This window comes from Chiloscyllium plagiosum, chromosome 7, assembly GCF_004010195.1.
Source record: "Chiloscyllium plagiosum isolate BGI_BamShark_2017 chromosome 7, ASM401019v2, whole genome shotgun sequence".
Lineage (NCBI taxonomy): Eukaryota > Metazoa > Chordata > Chondrichthyes > Orectolobiformes > Hemiscylliidae > Chiloscyllium > Chiloscyllium plagiosum.
The window spans coordinates 47,114,191-47,137,100 of NC_057716.1; the positions used below are offsets into that span (position 1 = coordinate 47,114,191).

The 22,910-nt window shown below is 39.8% G+C and overlaps 1 protein-coding gene across 1 annotated transcript in view; it reads left to right on the top strand.

The window, feature by feature from the left end:
* The window catches only part of ola1 (Obg-like ATPase 1), a 210,058-nt gene extending 197,816 nt beyond the window's left edge, over positions 1 to 12,242 (top strand). The window contains exon 11 of the mRNA XM_043693599.1: positions 11,000 to 12,242. Within this exon, the coding sequence (XP_043549534.1) occupies positions 11,000 to 11,101 (102 nt within the window). The 3' untranslated portion in view covers positions 11,102 to 12,242. The remainder of the gene's footprint in view (positions 1 to 10,999) is intronic.
* The last annotated feature ends 10,668 nt before the right edge of the window (positions 12,243 to 22,910 follow it).

Genomic DNA, 22,910 nt, shown 5'->3' on the forward strand with positions numbered 1-22,910 from the left:
AAGGATGAAAAGTACAGCTTCTTACTGATTCAGTCAAACCATAGAGTGCAGTATCTTTAAAACTTTAGCATCCATGTCTGTACCATAACATGCTTTCATGATCAAGGACAATAGAAAACCAAATACCTTTTAACAGATTGCATCATAAGATTCTGAGGTATGCTCAGCATCAACTCTTGAGAGTGGGTGCAGCTCAAAATATGATCAACCTGTTAAAAAGTTGGGAATTTTTCCACTGTCTGTGATCATTGAGAGTTGAAAATGAAGGTCTAATATGGCACAGACATGGGTGCTAAAATTTACAATTTCCCCAGTTGTTACATTCCTTGGGGTTAATATATGTTTGTAATTTGAGAAATGCTGCTATACTAAAAGTTCTTCTCTCTAAAAGTAGTGTTCTTTAGGTAGTATCTTTTCTGGTTTATTACTTTTAAAAGTTGTATATGGCCAGCCTAGAAAGTAGCAATTATGTGTCACCACTGACTGAGAAACCAGACATAGGACCTGCCTCTTGACTGTCTTGATCTATTGTGAGTCATTTAGAAGTAAAAGAGGCTTGGATTGTTTGCAGTTTGATAACTTTCACACCCTGTATCCTGTTTGCATGATATTGCTATGAGTAAGATGTCTCCATGTTTTTCTACATTGCAATAGTGATGAGACTTCATAACTACTTCACCTTCTGGAATATCCTTTAGAATGTCCTGAGTGTAAGAAAGGAATAAAGAACTTAGGAACAAGAGAATACAGAGGAACCTCGATTGTCCGAAAGAGATGGATGGGCTGTATTTCGTTCGGATAATTGATTAATCGGTTAATTGATTCAATGCCTCTCCTCTGGGGCTCGGAGTTTTCTGAAATTTCCTTTTTTCTGTCTCTGCCTGCCTTGCTCCCTCTCTCTGTCTCAGGGATTGTTTCTGAGCAGACACACACTTGGATGTGAGGGATCTGCAGAATTGATGAAGCCTGCTTCTCTCTCCCCCACCCCCACCAAAAAAAAATCAGTTCAATGGGATTAACACAGTGAGCACTTGCTAAATCCGCTTCTCGTTCAGGAGACTTGGCAGCAGCGCACCACGCACGAGTCCCCGCACCCCATCTGCAGCCTGCTTTCCACCCCCCCCCCTCCCAATCCAGTCCATCCTTTCTGGAGCAGCAGGGCTGGACAGCAACAGTAAGACTGCTGCTGCCTTTGTAGGGGGCGGGGGGGGGGGGGGGGGGAGGAGGTGAGTCTCAAAATATCAAAATAACACACACACACACACACACACACACACACACACACACACACACTCTCAGACGCACACCTTTTTGACAAGTTCCAACCTGCCCTGTACAGGCAATGTTGGAGGGATTATCTGGGGGAAGGGGTGTAGAATACTGTGTAGAACTCCAGGGAAAGTGTGGGGAGAGAGAGGGCAGGCAGTCACTCATTTGGAGATGGTGCCTGGGCTCCCATCGATGTCCAGGACTGTTCTCGGCAGCATTTCAGTAAGCAGAGTTCATTTTTAATCATTGTAAACAAAAGACACTCTCTTGGGACTTTGAGATTTTCTTCGGGTAATCCAAAATCCGGATAAATGAGATTCGGATAATCAAGGTTCCTCCTGTACTGTGAAGTTTACGTCAACTGTTTTCTGGGGAAGAGACTTCCGCAGTCTTAACAACCCTCTGAAAGAAACACAATCTTCTCACCGTCCTAAAAGCAAGATCAATTGTTCCTAAATTGTCCTTTCATTCTATACTTTCCTGCAAAGGGAAACATCCTCTCAGAATCCTTTGTGTCAGGTCCCCTCAAAATTTTTTATATTTCAACAGGATTACCTCTCATTCCAATTATCCACTCTAAAAATCACTCTTTCCTCATAAAATTAGTCTTTCATTTCAAGAATAAGTTGAATGAACTTTCTCTGAGTGGCTTCAAACATAGTTATATCCTTGGTCAAAAACTAAAAGAATGATGGGTGCTGGAAATCAGAAACCAAAACAGTAATTACTTGAAAATCTCAGCAGGTCTGACAGCATTTGCAAAGAGAAATCAGAGTTAACGTTTCAGGTCCAGTGAACCTTCTTTAGAAATGGTAGTGAGGAAAAGGATATTTTTGTGCAGAAGATAGGGTGTGGAGGAGACATTGAGAAAGCAAAGCACAGACTGAGTGTTTTGTAGAACACATCTCCATTCAGTCCACAATAAAACCCCTGAGCTTCCAATTACTTGCTACTTCAACACACCACCGTGTTTCCTGACCAACATCTCTGTCTCAAACCTGTTGCAGCACTGCAGGGAAGCTCAGCAGAAGCTGGAAGAACAGCACCTCATTTTCCACTTTGGAATCATGCAGCCTTCTGGACTTAACATCAAATTCAATAATTTTAGGGCTTGAGTACCATTCATCATGCTCGTTCTCCACCCCCATGCACCAAACCTTGTCACCACATGGGCTGCTACACACACAACCCATTGTCAGCTACTAATACTCCGTACCAGTAACTATTCGTTCTGCTAGGCTGGTCTTTATCTACTCCATTTCTGTCCAAATGTTTTTCTGTCTCTTTGGGCTCTATTGTTTACTCTCACCCCTCCCTCCACAGTTGTATCCTTTTTCAAAGGAGACCAAAATTGGATGCAATTCTCTAGATGTGGTCTCTCCATGGTCCTGTACAACTGCAGTAAAATCCCCCAACACTTATATTCCACTCCCTCATGTAGTAAACATTGCATTTGTCATTCTAATCACCTGTACCTGCGAACTAACATTTTGTGATTCATGTACCAGAGCATCCAGATCCTACTGTACCCACAAGTTTGCAGTCTCTTTCCATTTAAGTGGTATACTACTTTTCTATTTGTCCTACCAAATTGGACAAGTTCACATTATGCTCTATCTGCCAAACGTTTACGCACTTAATAACTTATTTATGTCTAAATAATTGCTTGGTAGTACATAACCTAACTACTGCTGAAAAAGAAACAAAGTTGAACTCTTTCGCTATTCACTCGGAGGATTAAAACTTTTTTTTTCATGTTGGTAAGGGAAGAACAGTTTATACACTTGAGAAGGGGATGCTTATTTCCAGCATGGCAATGTAGCAGGAACTGAATTAAATTCAGAGAAGGCAACTATTCCCTTGGCAATGTCCTGACCATGCTGCAGCGATTGGCTATCTCTGGAACCTTTTTCTGAAAGAAGGGGAGAAATATGTAAACATATTCTTCAGGCATGGTGGCTCAGTGGTTAGCACTGCTGCCTCCCAGAACCAGGGACCGAGATTTGATTCTAGTCCTGGGTGACTGTATGGAGTTTGCACATTCTCCCTGTGTCTGCATGGGTTTCCACCAGGGACTCCAGTTTCCTCCCACAGTCCAAAGATGTGGGGGTTAGGTGAATTAGCCATGGGAAATGTGGCATCACAGGGTTAGGGTTGAGGGTTGCATCTGGGTAGGATGCTCTTCAGAGGGTTGATACAGGCCCGATGGGCCAAATCGCATGTTTCTGTGTTGTACGAATTCCATGATTGTATTCTGTCATTCTGGGTCTATAACAAATAGGCCTCTGTGTATGAATAAATGTAACTTCTAGTACTTTGCATTTAAATGAATCACATTGGAAGATTAAATGATACAGTAATCGTAAATTGTTTTTCTGTAATTCTTCAGACAATATAATTTTATATTTACTAAATAATTCACATCGAACGTTGGACATTGTGTTCTGAGTTTTCCAAGCATGAGCTAGTTGATTATAAACAGAATACTGCCCACATTGGAAAGTCAAAAGGATGTATTGTTTGACAATTTGTCTGTTATTATGATATGTAGCCTGCATACCTGACACCAGATTTATATTGAATCTCTCATACCAAATTACTGTACTAAATTGTGTGGTAGGCTAAACGTCTTTTTGACTTCATCATACAGCATGGAAACAGACCCTTCAGTTGAATCAATCTATGCCGACCATAATCTGAAACTAAACTAATCTCACCTGCCTGGTCCTGACCCATAGTCCCTCAGAACCTTTTCTACTCCAGTCCATATCTAAAATGTCTTTTAAACACTCTAATTGTACTCTCATCCACCACTTCCTCAGGAAGTTCATTCCATATATGAATCACCTTCTTTGTAAAAACAAAAATTGCCCCTCATGTCATCTTTAAATCTCTCTCCTCTCACCTTAAAAATGTGCCCGTAGCCTTGAAATCCCTCATCTTAGGGATAAGACAAGTACCATTAACTCTATCTATACCACTTGTTTGCGTCTCAACCTCCTATGCTCCAGTGGAAAGTGTTGTAGCCTATCCATCCTTTCTTTACAACTCAAATCTTACATACCCAACAACATCCTGGTGAATCGCTTCTAAACTCTCTCCAGCTTAATAATATCCTTCCTATGACTGGGCTTGATAGCAACATCGATTCAGAAAACTTGTGTGTTTTCTGCAGATTAGCTTCATCTTTTGCGTGAATCTTTGAGACACCTTACTTCTCCTCGGGCAACAAATATAAACATGATATATATCAGTGCCAAATCATTTGAAAGATTTGCTGGTTCCTCTTGACCACTTACCATGGCATGCTCTACAAATTTAGCTATAATACATTTGGTCTCCATGTTCAAGTCATTGATATAATTGTAAGCAGTTAAGGCCCCAGTACTGCACCCTTTGGAACTTTTACTCGTTAGAGATTGACATCTGAAATAGACTTCTCTTTCCCAACTCTCCAGTATCTGGTGTCGATATCCTTTATTCCTGCTAATAATGTTACTACATAAATCATTAATTCTTATTTTGTGTAGTAACCTTTGATAGGCAGCTTGTCATGTGCATTTTGATAATCCAAGTACATCACAACTGCAGTTTTCCCTGATTATTACTTCCTCAGAACAATACAAATCAGCTAAACACAATTTTTGTTTAACAAAATCATGTCGACTCTTCCTGAGCACATTGATTTTTCTGCCATAACTCCTTAACAATGGATTCTAGCAATTTCCCAAAAACAGATGTTAGGTTTGCTGGCCTATAGTTTCCTGATTTCTATCTCCCTTCTTTCTTGAAGAATTAGTTATTTTTCAAACTGCTGTGACCCTTCCAAAATCAGTGATATTTTTCAAATTGCAATCAATGCATCTACCATCTCTGCAGTCATTTGTACAAGGCTGGGATGCATGCCACCTGGCGACTTGTCAAAGTTTGGCCTAATGAGGTGAAATAATGAGGGAGATGATGTCCTTGTGGTATTATCGCTGGACTGTTAATTCAGAGACTTGTGTAATGTTTTCGGGATTTGTGTTCAAATACCCCCAATGCAGATGGTGAATTTGAATTCAATAGAAATCTGGGATGAAGAGTCTAATGATGACATGAAATCACTGTTGATTGGTGGGAAATCCCACCTGATTCATGAGTGTCCTTTAGGAAAGTAAGTCTAGCTTGGGTAGCATTGTGGCTCAGTGGTTAGCACTGCTGTCTCACAGCATCAGGAACCCAAGTTTGGTTCCACCCTCTGGTGACTATTTGTGTGGATAGTCTGTGCTCATTCTCCCTATGTCTGTGTAGGCTTCCTCTGGTTGCTCCGGTTTCCAATCCAAAGGTGCACAGTTTAGATTACATTACAGTGTGGAAACAGGCCCTTCGGCCCAACAAGTCCACACCGACTCGCCAAAGCGCAACCCACCCATACCCCTACATTTACCCCTTACCTAACACTACGGGCAATTTAGTATGGCCAATTCACCTGACCTGCACATCTTTGGACTGTGGGAGGAAACCGGAGCACCAGGAGGAAACCCACACAGACACGGGGAGAACGTGCAAACTCCACACAGTCAGTCGCCTGAGGCGAGTTTAAATGGGTTGGCCATGTTAAATTTCCCATAGTGTCTCGGAATTTGCAGGCTTGTTGGATTAGCCATGGTAAATGCGGCGTTGATTACAAGGATAGGGTAGGGGGTGTGTCAGGGTGGGATGCTCTACGGAGGGTCAGTGTGGACTCACTGGGCCGAATGGCCTGCTTCCACACTGTAGCGATTCTGTGATTCTATGATAATTCTGTGAATTCACCTATATTGGTATACAGTATTTGGTATCTGTGCATGCATTTTAAAAGGTTTAATTTAGTAGCAGATTCAATTTCTGTAATCTTGTGCTGGCTTTATTTAACAATTGGCTTTTGAATTCATGAATGCATAATTTTGATTTATAATGTAATTACATAAAAATGTGGGATTAACTTTTCTTTATGTCCTTATGAAATGCTTTTTGCTACTTGGTAAATTGATTTTGAAAATTATTTTGTGGTGATATCCAGACTGTTTGAAATATATATAACAGGCATTTAAACTGATAAAAGCTTTTGTAGTTGATAGTTGCCTGACAGTGATAAGCTTCCAGTACTGCTTGAGTAAAGCTAAAGGAGCTGCTGACAACAAATGTATGAATTGCTTCTTGGGGTGGGGGTGTATATAAAGGATTTGCTAAACGTTTCTTCGGAAAATGTTAAATTGAATCACAGTTTTACTTTAAATCAAAATGTTCGAAGGAATCAGAAAACAGTTTCCAGATTTTATATTAATCAGTGTTAAGTTTATAATTTTCTACTGCATGGCTTAATTAACAGCTCGAGCTTTCTGAATGCTTTAGCAAGCTTCCCTAACACACACCTAAGTGTTTCTAGATTTTATTTGTATTTTACAGTCTTTAATTTGAACTTTTCTCTCAGTTGCCTGTCCCTTTGTTTCACTTGAGCTTCCTGCACCTTTCTGTGCAATGCTCATTTCTACCAGGTCTGCAATACTTGAATGTCAAGAGAAGAGCTAGTGTAGCAGTAATTTAGTCAATCCCTTACAATTCCAATGTGTGGCTAGCAATACTCATAAATCACGGTTCGAGGAATGCCCAGGGTTTAATACCTGCTTCATTCAAACATGTAAATTTTGGATAATAGCATTGTAGCGAACTTAGTTATTTACTTTGTAACACAATTGCCAGTTTAAGTTTAATCTGATTTTTCATTTCATTTTAAGGAATTGAATTACCTGATCCCAATAATACTGTTTCCTTGACTTTTCAAAACTATCTCTTACTCTGGGTCATTTGATTCTGCTGTGCAATTTCAGCAGTCATCTTGTCAAACAGATAATGTTGTATAGTCAGTCGTTTATTTGGATGTGAAGAACATGTGACTCTATCAAGTTTTTCCAAGTTTATTGAAGAAAATTTGCTGAAAACAGATTATGCTGCTAAAGGCCTACAAAGCAAAGCAGTATTAGACGAATAAAGCTGAAGAAAGGAACTTGTGCTTTTGCATTTTGGAATAAATTTAATCAAAATTATGTAACATAATACTATTTTTAAAACAATTTAGCTTTACTTAATAGCTTTCGTGTAATGTATTACACCTTTAACTGCACTAATGACTTAACAAATAATTCAAACAATCAGGATTTGTTGACTTTAGCAACAATTATCTATTTTTTATTATTCAGTCCCTTATTTCTGTCAATGACATTTGCTGCCATGATTCTAGCTTCCTATGGTTCCTACCGTTTCTTCATTCAATAATTAGCTGCAGTCTGGTGGTGCCTTGGCAATATTCAGCCGAGGTCCATGACCTTGCTTGTTCCTTCTCTTCAAAAGCATCCTCAAAACCTACTTCTACAATCTAGCTTCTGTCACAACCCATAATCTTTCATGAATTTTATCTTTTTATTTCCTGTTAATCACCTTGAAATTTTCTATTGAATTTAAGGTGTTTTAAAATATATTTATATTGACACACATTATAGAAAATAATTTATACAGGAGAAATGTACTTTCGAAAGATATCATAAGAGCCATTTAAAGAGACTTACATTTATGGAAAAGATAGAATGTAAGGCTATCTGGAAAAATCAATAGAGGAAAGCATTTTCTGCTACTGGTTTGACTAATAATACTTAATGTTTGGTCTATGTACTTCACATTGAATGGCTTTGGTCGGGCTTTGTAGTCAACAGGGACGTTGCATTATTAGCACTCATATCTGATTGTGAAATGCTGGCCTTTCCAGATGGCTGCTTTCAAGTGCAAATGAACTGGTTACACACCATTTAGCTTAATACATATTTAGGATTCACAAATAGTCATTAGTTTTTTAAAAAAATACTTTTCTACATGTAAAAGGAATAGAATAAATGCCGCCTTGAATATTAGGACAGTTGGACAAAAGACCGCACAGTATACATATTAAGAAATAGTATCCAAGTAATGCCAGTTGCACTTTACAAAACATTTTAATACATATTGATCTGCTACTTAAAATATATTTTCCTTTAATGTGTACTTACTATTTGATACATTGAATGTCGTATTTCTACATTTTAATATGCTTTTGTAGATTTTTACTTGAAATTACTTTGAACTATATCTGTTTGTTATGCATAATTTTTTGTCATTTGTATGCATGTAATTTGAATGTCACATTGAAGAGAGTTGTGCTTATCAGAATCACAAGTGCGCAAACAATTTTGTTATTAAAGCAACTTGAAACTCGTGTATTTCTTGTGGCTTGTGCATTTGAATCCATTGAGTTATTTTCAGCTAGTAAGTGAGGACTGAAAATTACAATTTTTCATTTGAACATTAAACATTGTTGGACCAATCTTTCCTAAAAGGAATGGGTAAGATGAGCACTAAGTATACTGTGAAGTGGAAAACCTCAAATTGGCACCTCTGATTCTAAGCAATGATTTTTCTGTCTTTGTGTTGCCATTTGGTTGTTGCCAGACATGTTTTGGGGAAAATAGGTGAAAAATATTGGAAAAGTTAGCTTAAACCCCTTCTTAGACTAATGATTTAAGATCGCCTGCAGCAGAAATTGTAGATGTCTGATGTCGACAACCAAGTTAAGGGTTTTTTTCCAATATAGTAACCCTCATACAGAGAATATTCATGAATGAGATGAAAGTGTCACTGGCTAGGTTAACATGTATTGCCCATCCCTAATTGCCCATTGGGCAGTTAAGAGTCAACCGCATTCCTGTGGATCTGGAGTCACATGCAGGTCAGACAAGGTGTTATGAACCAGGCCACACTTCCTCAAAATATTTTAAGAAAATATCCTAGACCCTAACTTTTTCTTATTTTAAAGACAGATGTGACGTGGATATTCCAAGTGTGATGTAGCTGGTCAAACCACTCAGCTATAAGCAAAACAGAGTTTATTTATATACTAGAATTTGGAATAACAACTATTTGAAAACCCAACCGACTCGATATGGCAACTTAACTAAAGAGCTGTTCCAATTCCCGTAACATCCCATAAACACACCCCTTGGCAAAAGGTAAATTCAAACACAGGTTCTTACAGGCTGGAGAGATTTCAGAGAGAAAGGCAGTCAGTAACCATCTGCTAAAGATTGGAACCTTTCTCTGGTCTGCAGCAGCTTCTCTGTTACAGCTAAAGGAAACTAGAAAAAACTGAACTTTGAGAACTGCCACTTCCCTGACATTGTTAAAATAGGCTGTTGCCCAGACATTTTAGGACCTCTGCCTTTCTGACCTCTCTTGGACAAAAGACCAAGGACAAACTAACCTTGTTAAAGTGATAGCATCGTCACATTAGGTAAGGATAACAATTTCCTTCCCTAAAGGTCATTTATGAACCGGATGAGCTTTTCCCGACAATCACCAGTGGTTTCATGGTGATTTTTGATCCCAGAATTTTTATTGAGTTCAAATTCCACTAGCTGCTGTATAGGATTAGAACCCGGGATGTTAGGATATTACCAGAGTTTCTGGATTAACACAATACCACAAGGCTGTTGCCTCCCACAGATCCTAACAGTACATTGTGATGTAATTTTGAGGAGAATGTGTATTATTAAACCTCCATTAAGATAATACAGTGTAAGCCATAATTCAGTCATTGATATTCTTGCTTGAGTCACAAGGTTCTGGATTCAGTCCCATTCCTCCAGTGCTTGAGCACAAAGATAAAGGATGACAGACCCATGCAGTACTGAAAGAGTGCTGCACTGTTGGAATTGTTACCTTTCAGATGAGTCAGTAAACCGTGGTCCTGTCTGCCAGCTCAGGTGGATGAAAAGGACTCTGTGCCACTACTTTGAAGAAGAGCAGGGAATTATTCCTCGTGTTTTGGCTAATTATTTATACCTCAATCATCATTACAGAAACAGAATATCTTGTCATTGAGGTTGATGGCTGTGCAGAAATTGGCTGTGACCTACATTTCCTATCTTAGAATAACTGCAGTCCAAAATTACTTACTTCACTGTAAACCACTTTGAGATGTCCAGTGGTGTGAAAGGTGCTACAAAAATGCAAACCTTTTTCCCTTATTTCAGAAGTGTCTTTCATAATGTTTTCATTTTGTTCCTGTATCTTACTAGTGGGCGGCATAGTGGCCCAGTGGTTAGCACTGCTGCCTCACAGCGCCAGAGACCCGGGTTCAATTCCCGACTCAGGCGACTGACTGTGCGGAGTTTGCACGTTCTCCCCGTGTCTGCGTGGGTTTCCTCCGGGTGCTCCGGTTTCCTCCCACAGTCCAAAGATATGCAGGTCAGGTGAATTGCCCTGCTAAATTGCCCGTAGTGTTGGGTAAGGGGTAAATGTAGGGGTATGGGTGGGTTGCGCTTCGGCGGGTCGGTGTGGACTTGTTGGGCCGAAGGGCCTATTTCCACACTGTAATCTAATCTAATCTAATCTAACAGACAAATTGCTGCATTTTTCGAGTCGCTTATTTGATTGTAAAACTGATAATCTCAACAGAACAAAGGAAAAATAATCTCAAAGTACATGCCTTTTATAAAATCTCTTATGCCTTCTGTTTGTTCATTTCAGATCTTGGAGACTAATTGTAGAATAGGAAATGAATAAAATTGCTTCTTGATTTTTTTGGGGGATAAAGCTGAAACTGAATTATGAAAACAATATATATTTGTACCTAATCTATATTGTGATTGTTTAACCATATCCATTTTGTACTTGTTTTCAGAGTGCTGGAAAGTACAGACAACAAGGCAGAAATTACATTGTTGAAGATGGAGACATTATCTTTTTCAAATTCAATACTCCCCAGCAAGCAAAAAAGAAGTGAATTGTCATAAGCAATAGAACATAATGGCCAAGAAGTTGCAGACATTCAGACATGCAAATAAAAGAACTTAACTGTATCAGGGACTATATAAGGACAGTTTGTTAACTGGCAACAATTTGCATAAATTGGGACTTTGACAGGATTCTGCTTATTAATATTACATTTGTGGATTTAACTATGTTCTCAAGCAACTGAACTATTATTGAATCTTCTGTTAATTCTTTTTTGGATACATTTTGCTGTAAATCATGGTTCAGACCTGTCTAGGGACAGCCTGTTCTTCCTTTAATTATATCCCTCATGTTTGTTCTGGGTTGAGATAATGTTATTCCAATGAAAATGTAGGTTCGCTAAATGTCGACAGCTTTAATTTAAGATTAGAGCTCTACTCTAAATTGGAACATTTCAAGAACCATATTACTCTCATGATACTTCATTAATCTCCATCACTAGATGCCAAATCTGACATATTTGACAGAAAAGACAATACCACTTGCTCTATTCCGAATCTACAGATAATGCATGTTTTACAGTACTCCAGATGTTTACAGTCAATAAAACATTTGACAAAAACAGTCTTGGTGTGTTTGGGGATGTCTGTATTGACTGACTGTGGTGTGTTGAATGTGATATGGCACCTGGTGGTTGCTGATTACAGAATTTAAAGACGTGTGTATGATACAGTAACTGTCACTGTGGGCAGCTTTTATTATAATTCAGAAATGGTTCTTTTCATTAAAAGATAAAGATTAGGTTACTGTGATTTATTGAAAGCATGAATAGGTGGACATTTGTTGTAAGAATAAGTAGTTTCATGTCTGTATTATGAGAGTTCATGATCTGGATGGGTGTGATGCAGAAGCACAAATGTATGCTTTTTGGCAGAATTTTGATTTTTGTGCACAACCAGGAGATCCACCTCAGTGGTTGCTTTTATTCCTTTACAGTTGACCTCTTTAGATATTTATAAATGCATTTTGCAGTGCTAGTGATTAAAGCTCCTTTCTACTACAATAATACATTTGTCACTGGATATACTTTGCATATTCCCTTTGCTGATTTCCTAAGATAGTGTTTAATATTAACTTCTGACTCTTGCAAATATTTATAATATACCCTTCATTAAATTAGAATGAATTTGCTGTTGTAATTTCTTTTGTATGGTATCAGTCAAAAACCAAAAGATTAAAACTCAGAATCCAGGTTAGTTAGCATCTGAAAAAGAAAGAAATCAATGAAGGTTCATATTCAAACATTATCATATATGCTTTTCTCTTTTAAGATGCTAACTGATCTATACATTTCTGTCATTTGCAATTCAAGTATGCTGCTAGTGGACATTAAGAATCTGTTTTAAGCTCTGTAAATGGATGAATTATGACTAAGTTAAAATCTCTTTAGCTCCTGTAACGGCACTGGAAACCCATTTGGAACCTCTGCTCTTCATCCAACATTAAACTTTTATTGAAATTTGCAAGGGAACAATAATAGAAACAATTTTATGCTATAGTTGCTGGTGGAAACAAGGCATGTGTCAGTGAAATAATTTTACCTCCTGCTCTGGAAGAAGGTTCTCTTGTTGCTATAGCTTTGCAGGTTCGACAGAATATGTATTCAAAACATTACTTGTACATATGGCATGCCATCACATAAATATGAAGATAGTTGCATTTCTTCTCCTATAAAAAAAAGGCAATGATTTTGATGCTCATGCTAAACTTTATAAAGAAAGAAATATAGGGCTGAATTTTACCAAAAATCGGCTAAGGGACAAATTTGGAGAATTTCATGGAAGATTTCTCTCTGATCTCTAACAAGTTATCTCATGTAATTATCTGCTACCAACTTCATTTTATATACTGACCACACCAAACACTCTATATTTTGCACTTGCTGGCAGTGGAAGCATTTACTGTTTTTTTTTTAGATTACATTAGATTACATTACAGTGTGGAAACAGGCCCTTCGGCCCAACAAGTCCACACCGACCCGCCAAAGCGCAACCCACCCATACCCCTGCATTTACCCCTTACCTAACACTACGGGCAATTTAGCATGGCCAATTCACCTGCCCTGCACATCTTTGGACTGTGGGAGGAAACCTGTTGTTGGGACCTTCCATGATTTGTGCTGCCCCAATATTTAAAGGTCAGATGCACATCAGTTTAAATGCTGTGACCAATAGTAGACATTCACAGTACAAACATTGGAAGAGAAATGAATAAGAAAAGCTTCTGAGAGCAAATAGGTGGCACTTCATTTGAATTAGAATCGCAGTCATGTAAATTTAATGCCACTTTACATCACCTATCTGATCAGTTATTATAGTAACTGCAGCTGCAAGAATTGTGACATACCATGCAAGAAGCCTGCTTGAAAATGAGCAACTCTTTTCCGAATACCTGTAATAGCATAACATCTCATTGTTCAATGTGGGGAAAAAATCATAAGTTGGAAGCCTCCAACCAGTTGATAATTTTTATTGAGAAACAAGAAGAGTGATGACAAAGAAACAGAAAAGCTGCATTTGCTTTTGGTAATAATCTGGGACTACTTTACTTTCAACCAGTAACAAATTTACAGTTACAAATGATGATCTCACCCACCTCACATCTGTTGGAATTGGGTGTTAGTTCAGTCATAGTGAAGGGTATGTTCTATTACTCAATGACCTCATCTTCCTCCTTAGAGGACTGCTGTCAGTACAACATCTAAGGATTATGTGACACACTCAAGCATAGTGTAAGCAGTTCAGCGACAGTATCTCAGGACAACTCAGTCTGGATTAACAATATGCCTCACTGATCTGGAAGAAATTACATCAAAGATTATAGACTTTGGGCTTTCTCCATTTCCTGAGGCGACTTTCAGCTGTGACTTCTTCCTATCGAGACTATTCGGCAGTCACTGGAGGTTGCTAACGGCACTAGACTTGTTGCACATTTGTTCCTCAGTTTATTTTGCCTGTGCACTACTACTGCAGTGACAAATAACATTGTTTCTGAATCAATTTGTCACTGTTCCAATGAACCTGGGTGGGGAATATCAGAAGTAGAACAGGTCCTCTGTAATGTGAACAGACAGTAGCTGACTCTCTTTCAAATTACAGTTTGGCGTAGTCATTGATACAGTGAGATGTTGAAGGCTCTGACAAGAAAGGCCGAGGAATGCCTCCTCCAGTGGACTTTATTCCAGTGAATGCAACACATGCCATGTGACAAATGTCTTAAACAACTATGTAACTGCCTGATTAATGCATTTGCTATTTGAAAAGCCTCACATAACTCACATGCAAAGTCCACATCCTCAGCCAGAAAAAAAACCACTTACGCCTCCCACTGCAGGTGTGGTGGCAGCTGTTTTTCACTTCCTTTGCATATTTTTTAATTTGGATGAGAACGGAATGCATTACAGAACATATTTTGCAGAGTGAACCACCGGCTCAGTCTGTAAATCTAGGTAACACTCCAAATCTTCATTGCACTCCCTATCAACTCCATCAGTTCAGAGCTTAGTAAGTCTTCATCTTCCCACATTACCCTCTGAGCTCTGGGCATACAGTTTAGTAGTGCCAAGCCCTATTATGATACACTGTCACCAATCCCCCGCCTGCACCCCCATTGAAGCCAAGGTGGTGTTGACTGTTGATGACCTCCCCTCTTCCACAGTATCCTATGACCTCTGACTAACATCTCCCACCCTTATGTTCAGTTGCCCCAATCACAATTATTATCTCCTCTATATCTCAGCGTGCCACCTCCAAACCCCAAAATTGACTTTCCCAATTTGCCCACCATAGCAGTGACCCTGACCCTCACTGAATAGGCAGGAAGGATTGTTGTAGTCCAGATCCATGACTGATTATCTCTACTCCCTGAACTGGTTGCTCTGGACCTACAAGGCTGACATGATGCAGGGTCCAGTCTGCACTGAGATGGAACTCATGACCCTAAACATTCTCAAGTTCCTGAACTGAGATCAAATACTGCCCTTGACTGAGTATGGTAGGATACCGTGACTGATACCCATCCCCCTTGATTGAGGACAGGTCTTAAACTTTGTGCTACGGTCATTTGGTTGAAGCTCACTTAATGTTTTTGCCACATAAGCTCCTAATATGTGCTGTAATCGTGACAATGTAGTACAATGTAAATACAGCAATATGTCCATCCTTGACTGGGTCATTGTTGGCAAACATGACAAATGATTTGGCTTTGTGTCTGCGCTAAAGAGCAAGGCAAGACAAAGCGCTGTGGAGGTATAAGTTATGAATGAGATGGCACTGAGCAAAAGACCAGGCACAGTTGAGATGCAGTGAGTGCTGAGAAAATAAGCTAACAGCTCTGAGATGCAGGCCTATCCCAGTGGATAAGATGGGTGCCTATCTCTATGTGCGAAGTGGCTTAGCAGCAGCATTGCAAAGAAAGGTGTTGGTGCTCTCAAGTGGTGTACTGTATAATAGTGAATCGGAGATGTGCCAGGAGGATGTGGTAAGACTGGCGCATGTACAGTTCCAACCTTAGCAGATGAAGGATACCCATTAATATTGAGGATCGGAGGCCCAAATGTGAGCTGGAACCCCTAGGAATCTGTTCAGAATTTTGTGTTGAGAATTGTCATCTAGTTTCTCCTTATCACCTGGTAAATCAGGAACCTATAATTAAATGAGATGAGAATAGGTAATAATAATGAGCAACTATATGTAAATGCGTTGCAAATAGGTTTCTCATTGAATACTTGTGATTCTCATCTTTCTGTTAAAACCTTGAGTGGAAATGGTGTTCTTGTCTCTATCAAGAATTCTTTTCTTTCCAATCTTGCCATACTTTTCCAATTGACTCGCAATTGTCCACATCATGCAGATGTTGGGAAAATTCTGTCCATTGTCGTCATTGTATAGTGAAATGTGTTCCTGGTACGGATGGGAGGATAATTCTTGCAGTAAGATATCTTCTGTACTGTACATGGAGTAATCAGACATGTTTCTGATCTCTGGTTGCTAGTTATTCTGAAATTGGCAGCTAAAATAGCTCTTAACATGCAGTCGTCCCTTACCCTTTATTTACAAATGTTTGGCCGAAATACAAATTCAATAATTTATTGCTGTCTCGAAAATGCAAATGCAATAGTTGTGCTTTTCAAAAATGAATACCTATATACTAATCTGTATCAAATCTCTAATACCCATCAACTCTGTACTCTTTCAACCTGGTCCAGCAATGTCTCTCGATGTTACCATATTTATGTTCAAATTTTTCATTGACTTGTCCCATCGTATCTCTTTAACTTCCTCCAACTATACTGCTTGCCAAGAACTTTGAATTCCTGTAGTTATAGCCTATAATGCATTTCTGCTGCCTGATCATTAGCTTTTGTCCAGTCAGATGCCTAGAACTCAGGCATTGGACTTCTCTTCCTGAACCCACACTTCTCCTTGTTTTCAAGATAATATGTGGAAATTATTTTTTACACGAGTGTTTCGAATCTAGAATGAACTGCCTGAATGCAGTGGAGGTAGATTCAATTACGGCTTTCAAAGAGTAGTTGGGTAATTATCTGAACAGAATATTTGCAAGGCTATGGGGCAATGGCAGAAGGCTGCAGAGGTGAACAAGCCTAAGTGTCTCTTGTAGACAGCTGTATAATCAGGGTGGGCTAAATCCCATGGAAATCACTGAACTGGTGAGAACTTCTACTCAAATGCCCCTTGGTTTGCCGGTAAAAATTATTGAAAAATTGTGCATTATTAATTGATGTGTTGTTGGCTGTACCTTGATTTGAAGATGATGTCTATTCATAGTTGCAAGTTTTTGCTATGTGTCTCTATGCGTCTGAAAAGGTGAATTCTCAACTTTATCAATCTTTAGGCAAATGGAGCAGCACATCTCACTAGGTACTGGGATTCAGACCACAAGATTTGCTTCCTTTCCTTGAGTCACTGCTCTGCCTCATCATTGAGATATTGCAACTCAATAATGCAGAAGATGGTAGTGAGCCACCTTCCAAATGTCTTTGGAATTCTATGGCGACATTATGAGCACAGTGGACAATGGGCACTCAGAAGATGTGGTGTACCTCGCTTTCCAAAAGACCTCTCACAAGGTGCTGCACAAGAGGCTGCTGCATAAGATAAAGATGCATGGTGTTATGGGTAAAGTATTAGCATGGATAGAGGATTGGTTGACTAACAGGATGCAAAAAGTGGTGATAAATGAGTGCTATTCTGGTTGGTAATCAGTAACTAGTGGTGTGCCTCAGGGGTCAGTGTTGGGACCGCATTTATTCACAATTTACATAGATGATTTGGAGTTGGGGACCATGTGAAGTGTGTCAAAGTTTGAAGATAACACCAAGATGAATGGCAGAGCAAGGTGTGCTGAGGACTGTGAGACTTTGCAGAGCAACATAGATAGTTTAAGTGAGTGGGCAAAGATCTGGCAGATGGGATACAATATTAGTAAATGTGAAGTCATCCATTTTGGTAGGGGTAACAGCAAAAAGGACTATTACTCGAATGGTAAAACATTTGCAGCATGCTGCTATGCAGAAGAACTTGGGTGTCCTTGTGCATGAATCACGGAAGGTTGGTCTGCAGGTATAACAGGTAATTAGGAAGGCAAATGGAATTTTGTGCTTCATTGCAAAGGGGATTGAATTTAAAAGCAGGAAGCTTATGTTGTTGCTGTACAAGGTGCTGGTGAGGCCACACTTGGAGTACTGTGTGCAGTTTTGGTCTCCTTACTTGAGAAAGGATGTACTAGCAGTGGAGGGGGTGCAGAGGAGGTTCACTAGGTTGATTCCAGAGTTGAGGGGGTTGGCCCATGAGGAGAGACTGAGTGGACTGGGATTATATTCATTGGAATTTGAAGATTGGGGGGGGGGGAGGGGGGCGGAATCTTATCTATTCCCTTCATAATGTTATATGTTTCTAGAAGATAGACAGAGAAGATGCTTTCACTGGCAGATGAAACTAGGACAAGAGGACATAGTCTCAAACTTAGGGGGAGCAGATTTAGGACTGAATTGAGAAGGAACTTCTTCACCCAGAGGGTTGTGCATCCATGGAATTCCCTGCCCAGTGAAGTGGTTGACGCTACTTCAGTAAATGTTTTAAAGCTAAAATAGATTTCTTTTTGAACAATTAAGGAATTAACGGTTACGGTGAGAGGGTGTTAAGTGGAGCTGAGGCCACAAAATGATCAGTCATAATCTTATTGAATGGCAGAGCAGGCTCGAAGGGCCAGATGGCCTACTTGTGTTCCTAGTTCTTATGTTCTCGAAATGTTGGAAGTTCATGTGGTCTAGGTACATACACAGTGCTGTTAGGAGGGGAGATAGAATCATAGAGATATACAGCATGGAAACAGATAATATGTGGAAATTATTTTTTACACGAGTGTTTCGAATCTAGAATGAACTGCCTGAATGCAGTGGAGGTAGATTCAATTACGGCTTTCAAAGAGTAGTTGGGTAATTATCTGAACAGAATATTTGCAAGGCTATGGGGCAATGGCAGAAGGCTGCAGAGGTGAACTAGCCTAAGTGTCTCTTGTAGACAGCTGTATAATCAGGGTGGGCTAAATCCCATGGAAATCACCTTCAGTCCAACCCATCTGTGGCAACCAGATATCCCAACCCAATCTAGTCCCACCTGCCAGCACCTGGCCCATATCCCTGCAAACCCTTCCTATTCATATACCTATCCAAATGTCTCTTTAATGTTGCAATTTTACCAGCCTCCACCACTTCCTCTGGCAGCTCATTCCATACACGTACCGCTCTCTGTGTGAAACAGTTGCCCCGTAGGTCTCTTTTATATCTTTCCCCTCTCACCCTAAACCTATGCCCTCTAGTTGTGGACTCCCCAACTCAAGGGTAAAAACTTTGTCTATTTATCCTATCCATGCCACTCATGATTTTATAAACCTCTATAAGGTCACCTCTCAGTCTCCAACGCTCCAGGGAAAACAGCCCCGGCCTGTGCAACGCCCCCCGCCAAAATAGCTCAAATCCTCCAACCCTGGCAACAACCTTGTAAATCTTTTCTGAACCCTTTCAAGTTTCACAACATCTTTCCGATAGGAAGGACACCAGAATTGCACGCAGTATTCCAACAGTGGCCTAACCAATGTCCTGTACAGCCGCAACATGATCTCCCAACTCCTGTAATCAATACTCTGACCAACAAAGGAAAGCATACCAAACACCTTCTTCACAATCCTATCTACCTGCGACCATCTGCAAACTTACTAACTGTACCTCTTATGCTCGCATTCAAATCATTTACGTAAATGACAAAACGTGGAGGACGCTGCACTGATCCTTGTGGCACTCCACTGGTCACAGGCCTCCGGTCTGAAAAACAACCCTCCACCACAACCCTCTGTCTTCTACCTTTGAGCCAGTTCTGTATCCAAATGACTAGTTCTCCCTGTATTCCATGAGATCTAACCTTGCTAATCAATCTCCCATGGGGAACCTTGTCGAACGCCTTACTGACGTCCATATAGATCACATCTACCGTTCTGCCCTCATCAATCTTCTTTGTTGCTTCCTCTAAAAATTCAATCAAGTTTGTGAGACATGATGACTATCCCTAACACACTATTGATCTAACTCAAGATAGTATGAGACTTGGAGGGGAACTTGTTCTCCTATGTTACTGCGTTGTCCTTCTAGGTGGTAGAGGTCATGGATTTAGAAGCTACAATTGAAGGGGCCTTGGTGAGTTGCTGCAGAATATCATGTAGATGCTACCACACCTCTGCCATTGTGTCATTGGTGAGGAAATGAATATTTAGATGGATAAAATGTCAGTTGAGCTGGCTACTTTTCTCTGGATGGTGTGAAGCTACATGCATCTAGACAAGTGAAGAGTATTCTGTTACATTCCTAACTTATACCTTGAAACCTTGAAGATGGCAAAAGGGTTTTTGGGGAGCTTGGATGTGAGTTACCTGCAGAATCTCTGTTATGAACTTGTCGCCACATTTTGGGTTTATTTAGGTTGTCTATTTCATTTTTTTGGTCAGTGCGAACCCCAGGCTGTTGATAGTGAGGTGTTCAACAATGGTAATGCCACTGAGTATTAAGGGGTGATAATTAGATTCTCCCTTGTCGGAGATGATCCTTATTGATGGTAATATTACTCGCTGCTTGGGGCTCAAAATAATTACTGCCCCTCCAAGGACTACTCTTTGGTTTTCAGTAGCTTCTTTTGCAGTCTCACTAATTCCTTCACTTGATGCTGCAATCACTTCTTTTTGTTCATTCACAGGATCTGGGCATGAATTGCCTAATTGCCCAGAAGGCAGTTATGAGTCACCCACACCGCTGTGGGTCTGAAGTCACATGTAGGCCAGATGAGGTAAGGATGGCAGTTTCCTTCCCTAAATGACATCAGTGAACCCTGAAGGATCATTGTTAGCTTCTTAAGTCCAGATTTGTTTTGTAATTGAATTAAAATTCTATGATTCAAACCTGCATTCCAAGGATTTTACTTGGGTTTCTGGATTAATAGTCTAGCTATGATACCACTGGGCCATCACTGCCCATTAGTAACAATACCTTCTGTACTTGTGCTTACGTATAGGGGTTTCCTACTCACCCAGGGTAGCATGAGAAGAATGCCTCCATATCTTCAATAATCATCACCGCTCCATTAAACTCAAAGCTAAAGTACATAAGGAATTTAATTTCCTGGGCACAGTATTTAAATCAACACAAAACGATCATCATCTCCTAGCAACAAATGTTGCTTTTAGAAAAGAGCTGACACACTTCGATATACAAAAAGCCATCGCTGTAAACACATGCTTGTTAGGTCACAACCAAACTGTTGTATGTATGTCTCCAAAACAGTCACTGCACAAAATTACACAATTGACATTGTATTTATTGCAATTACATCCACTACATTCCCTCCTTTTAGTAGGTCCTGAAACTCTTTCAGCGTTAATCTAGAAATTCTACATTAATTTGCAAGGAATTCATTATTTCAACTTTCTTGTTTCCAGTTAGCTAAGTTTTGTCCTCGTTTAAAAGATTAAAATTGTTTATGCCCCTGCCTTCACACCTTTCCCACGCTTTCAGATCTTCATTGCCCCATTGTAACTTTTCTTTCCCCTTTCTCCTCCACAGCTTCTCTTTCTCTTTCCCTCCATCTCCAGCCCTAACTCCCTCCCATAAGTCTTCTTGCCTCAGTTTGGAACTTCACATACCCATCACCAGGCACTTGGCCTTATTTCCCAGTCTTGTCTCGCCAATTTTGGTTCCTGTTTTCCTTGCTCCCACTTATTTTGAAATTGCTTCACTCACCTTAATCCTTACCAATTTCTTCCAACCTTTCTCTGGTTGCTCCCGTGAAAGGATTTTGCAAAGTCATGAGATTTTAGGGATGGGTGAGACTGCCATTTCCATCCGCTTTGAATGCTGTTAACACTTATTGCCCAAGACTGAATGCTGTCCGGGTCTTATTGCAAATGGATATTGACTGCCTCAATATCTGAGGAATCGCAAATCATGCTGAACTATGTGTGATCAGTGTCCCCACTTCTCACTGTATGATAAAGGGAAGGTCACTGACTAAGCAGTAGGGCTGAAGGATTAACGCAACCAAAGTACGGTTTGGACTACACTGGTTTAAAATGTTTCCATCAGTGATGCTTTTTTAAAAAATCTCTCAATTGAGTTCCTATGGAAGTGTGGATTTGTGAAGTATTTCTATAATGCTGCAGGAAGTATTTGGCAATAATTATTATGGTAATATATCAGTAGTATGACCCTGTATTTTTATTATTTTAACCTACAGGCAGATAAACTGTATTCACAAGTATGAGTTTTTGCTACAGAGAAATGTTTTTCACTAATACTTATTTGTTGCTATATACTGGCTGCGACAGGGAGGATATTATTATCAGCATTTAGAACAGTCCTTTTTCCTGTCAATTATCTGGTCGGCAGGGATGAGTTGGACAAAAGCATCTATTGCCATGCTGTATAATTCTATGACTTTAATTGAGACTAAACAGCTTTTCAAAAAGCTGCAGAGTGTAAATATGCTCTTCAGTGCCCCAATCCACTGTGAAATATCACTAATGAGTGGATTCTAAGATACACAAACCCTTTACCTCTGGCACACAATCACTGGTCTCTTACTATTGTAGACCTGTTATCACCAATGTGGTTGCCTCTAATATATCTTTCATCTCCCTGACAGCAGTAGAGGAAAATGCAAGACCTCTAAAAGCAGAAAAATAAGAAAATGGGGAAGAAATTAGGAAACTGAAAGAACATTGAAACACAGAAAGGAAGGTGGTCAGAGGTAGAAAAGAAGGTAGCTAAAATAATGTAATCATTTGCAACCAACTCACAGCTGGTAGAATATGAATATATTAACTACTACATTCAGTGTACACCATTTGTGAGGTACAAGGATGTATAATTACAGTGGTGTTTTCCCCAGTTTATATGGTGGGGTAATATGTTAACAGTTATGGATTGTATTAAAGATAGCTAGTATACAATATATGTAAGCTGGAAATGTGTTGCTGGAAAAGCGCAGCAGGTCAGGCAGCATCCAGGGAACAGGAGAATCGACGTTTCGGGCATAAGCCCTTCTTCAGGAATGGGGAAAGTTTGTCCAGCAGGCTAAGATAAAAGGTAGGGAGGAGGGACTTGGGAGAGGGGCGTCGGAAATGTGATAGGTGGAAAGAGGTCAAAGTGAGGGTGATAGGTCAGACTGGGGTGGGGGCGGAGAGGTCGGGAAGAAGATTGCAGGTTAGGAAGGCGGTGCTGAATTCGATGGATT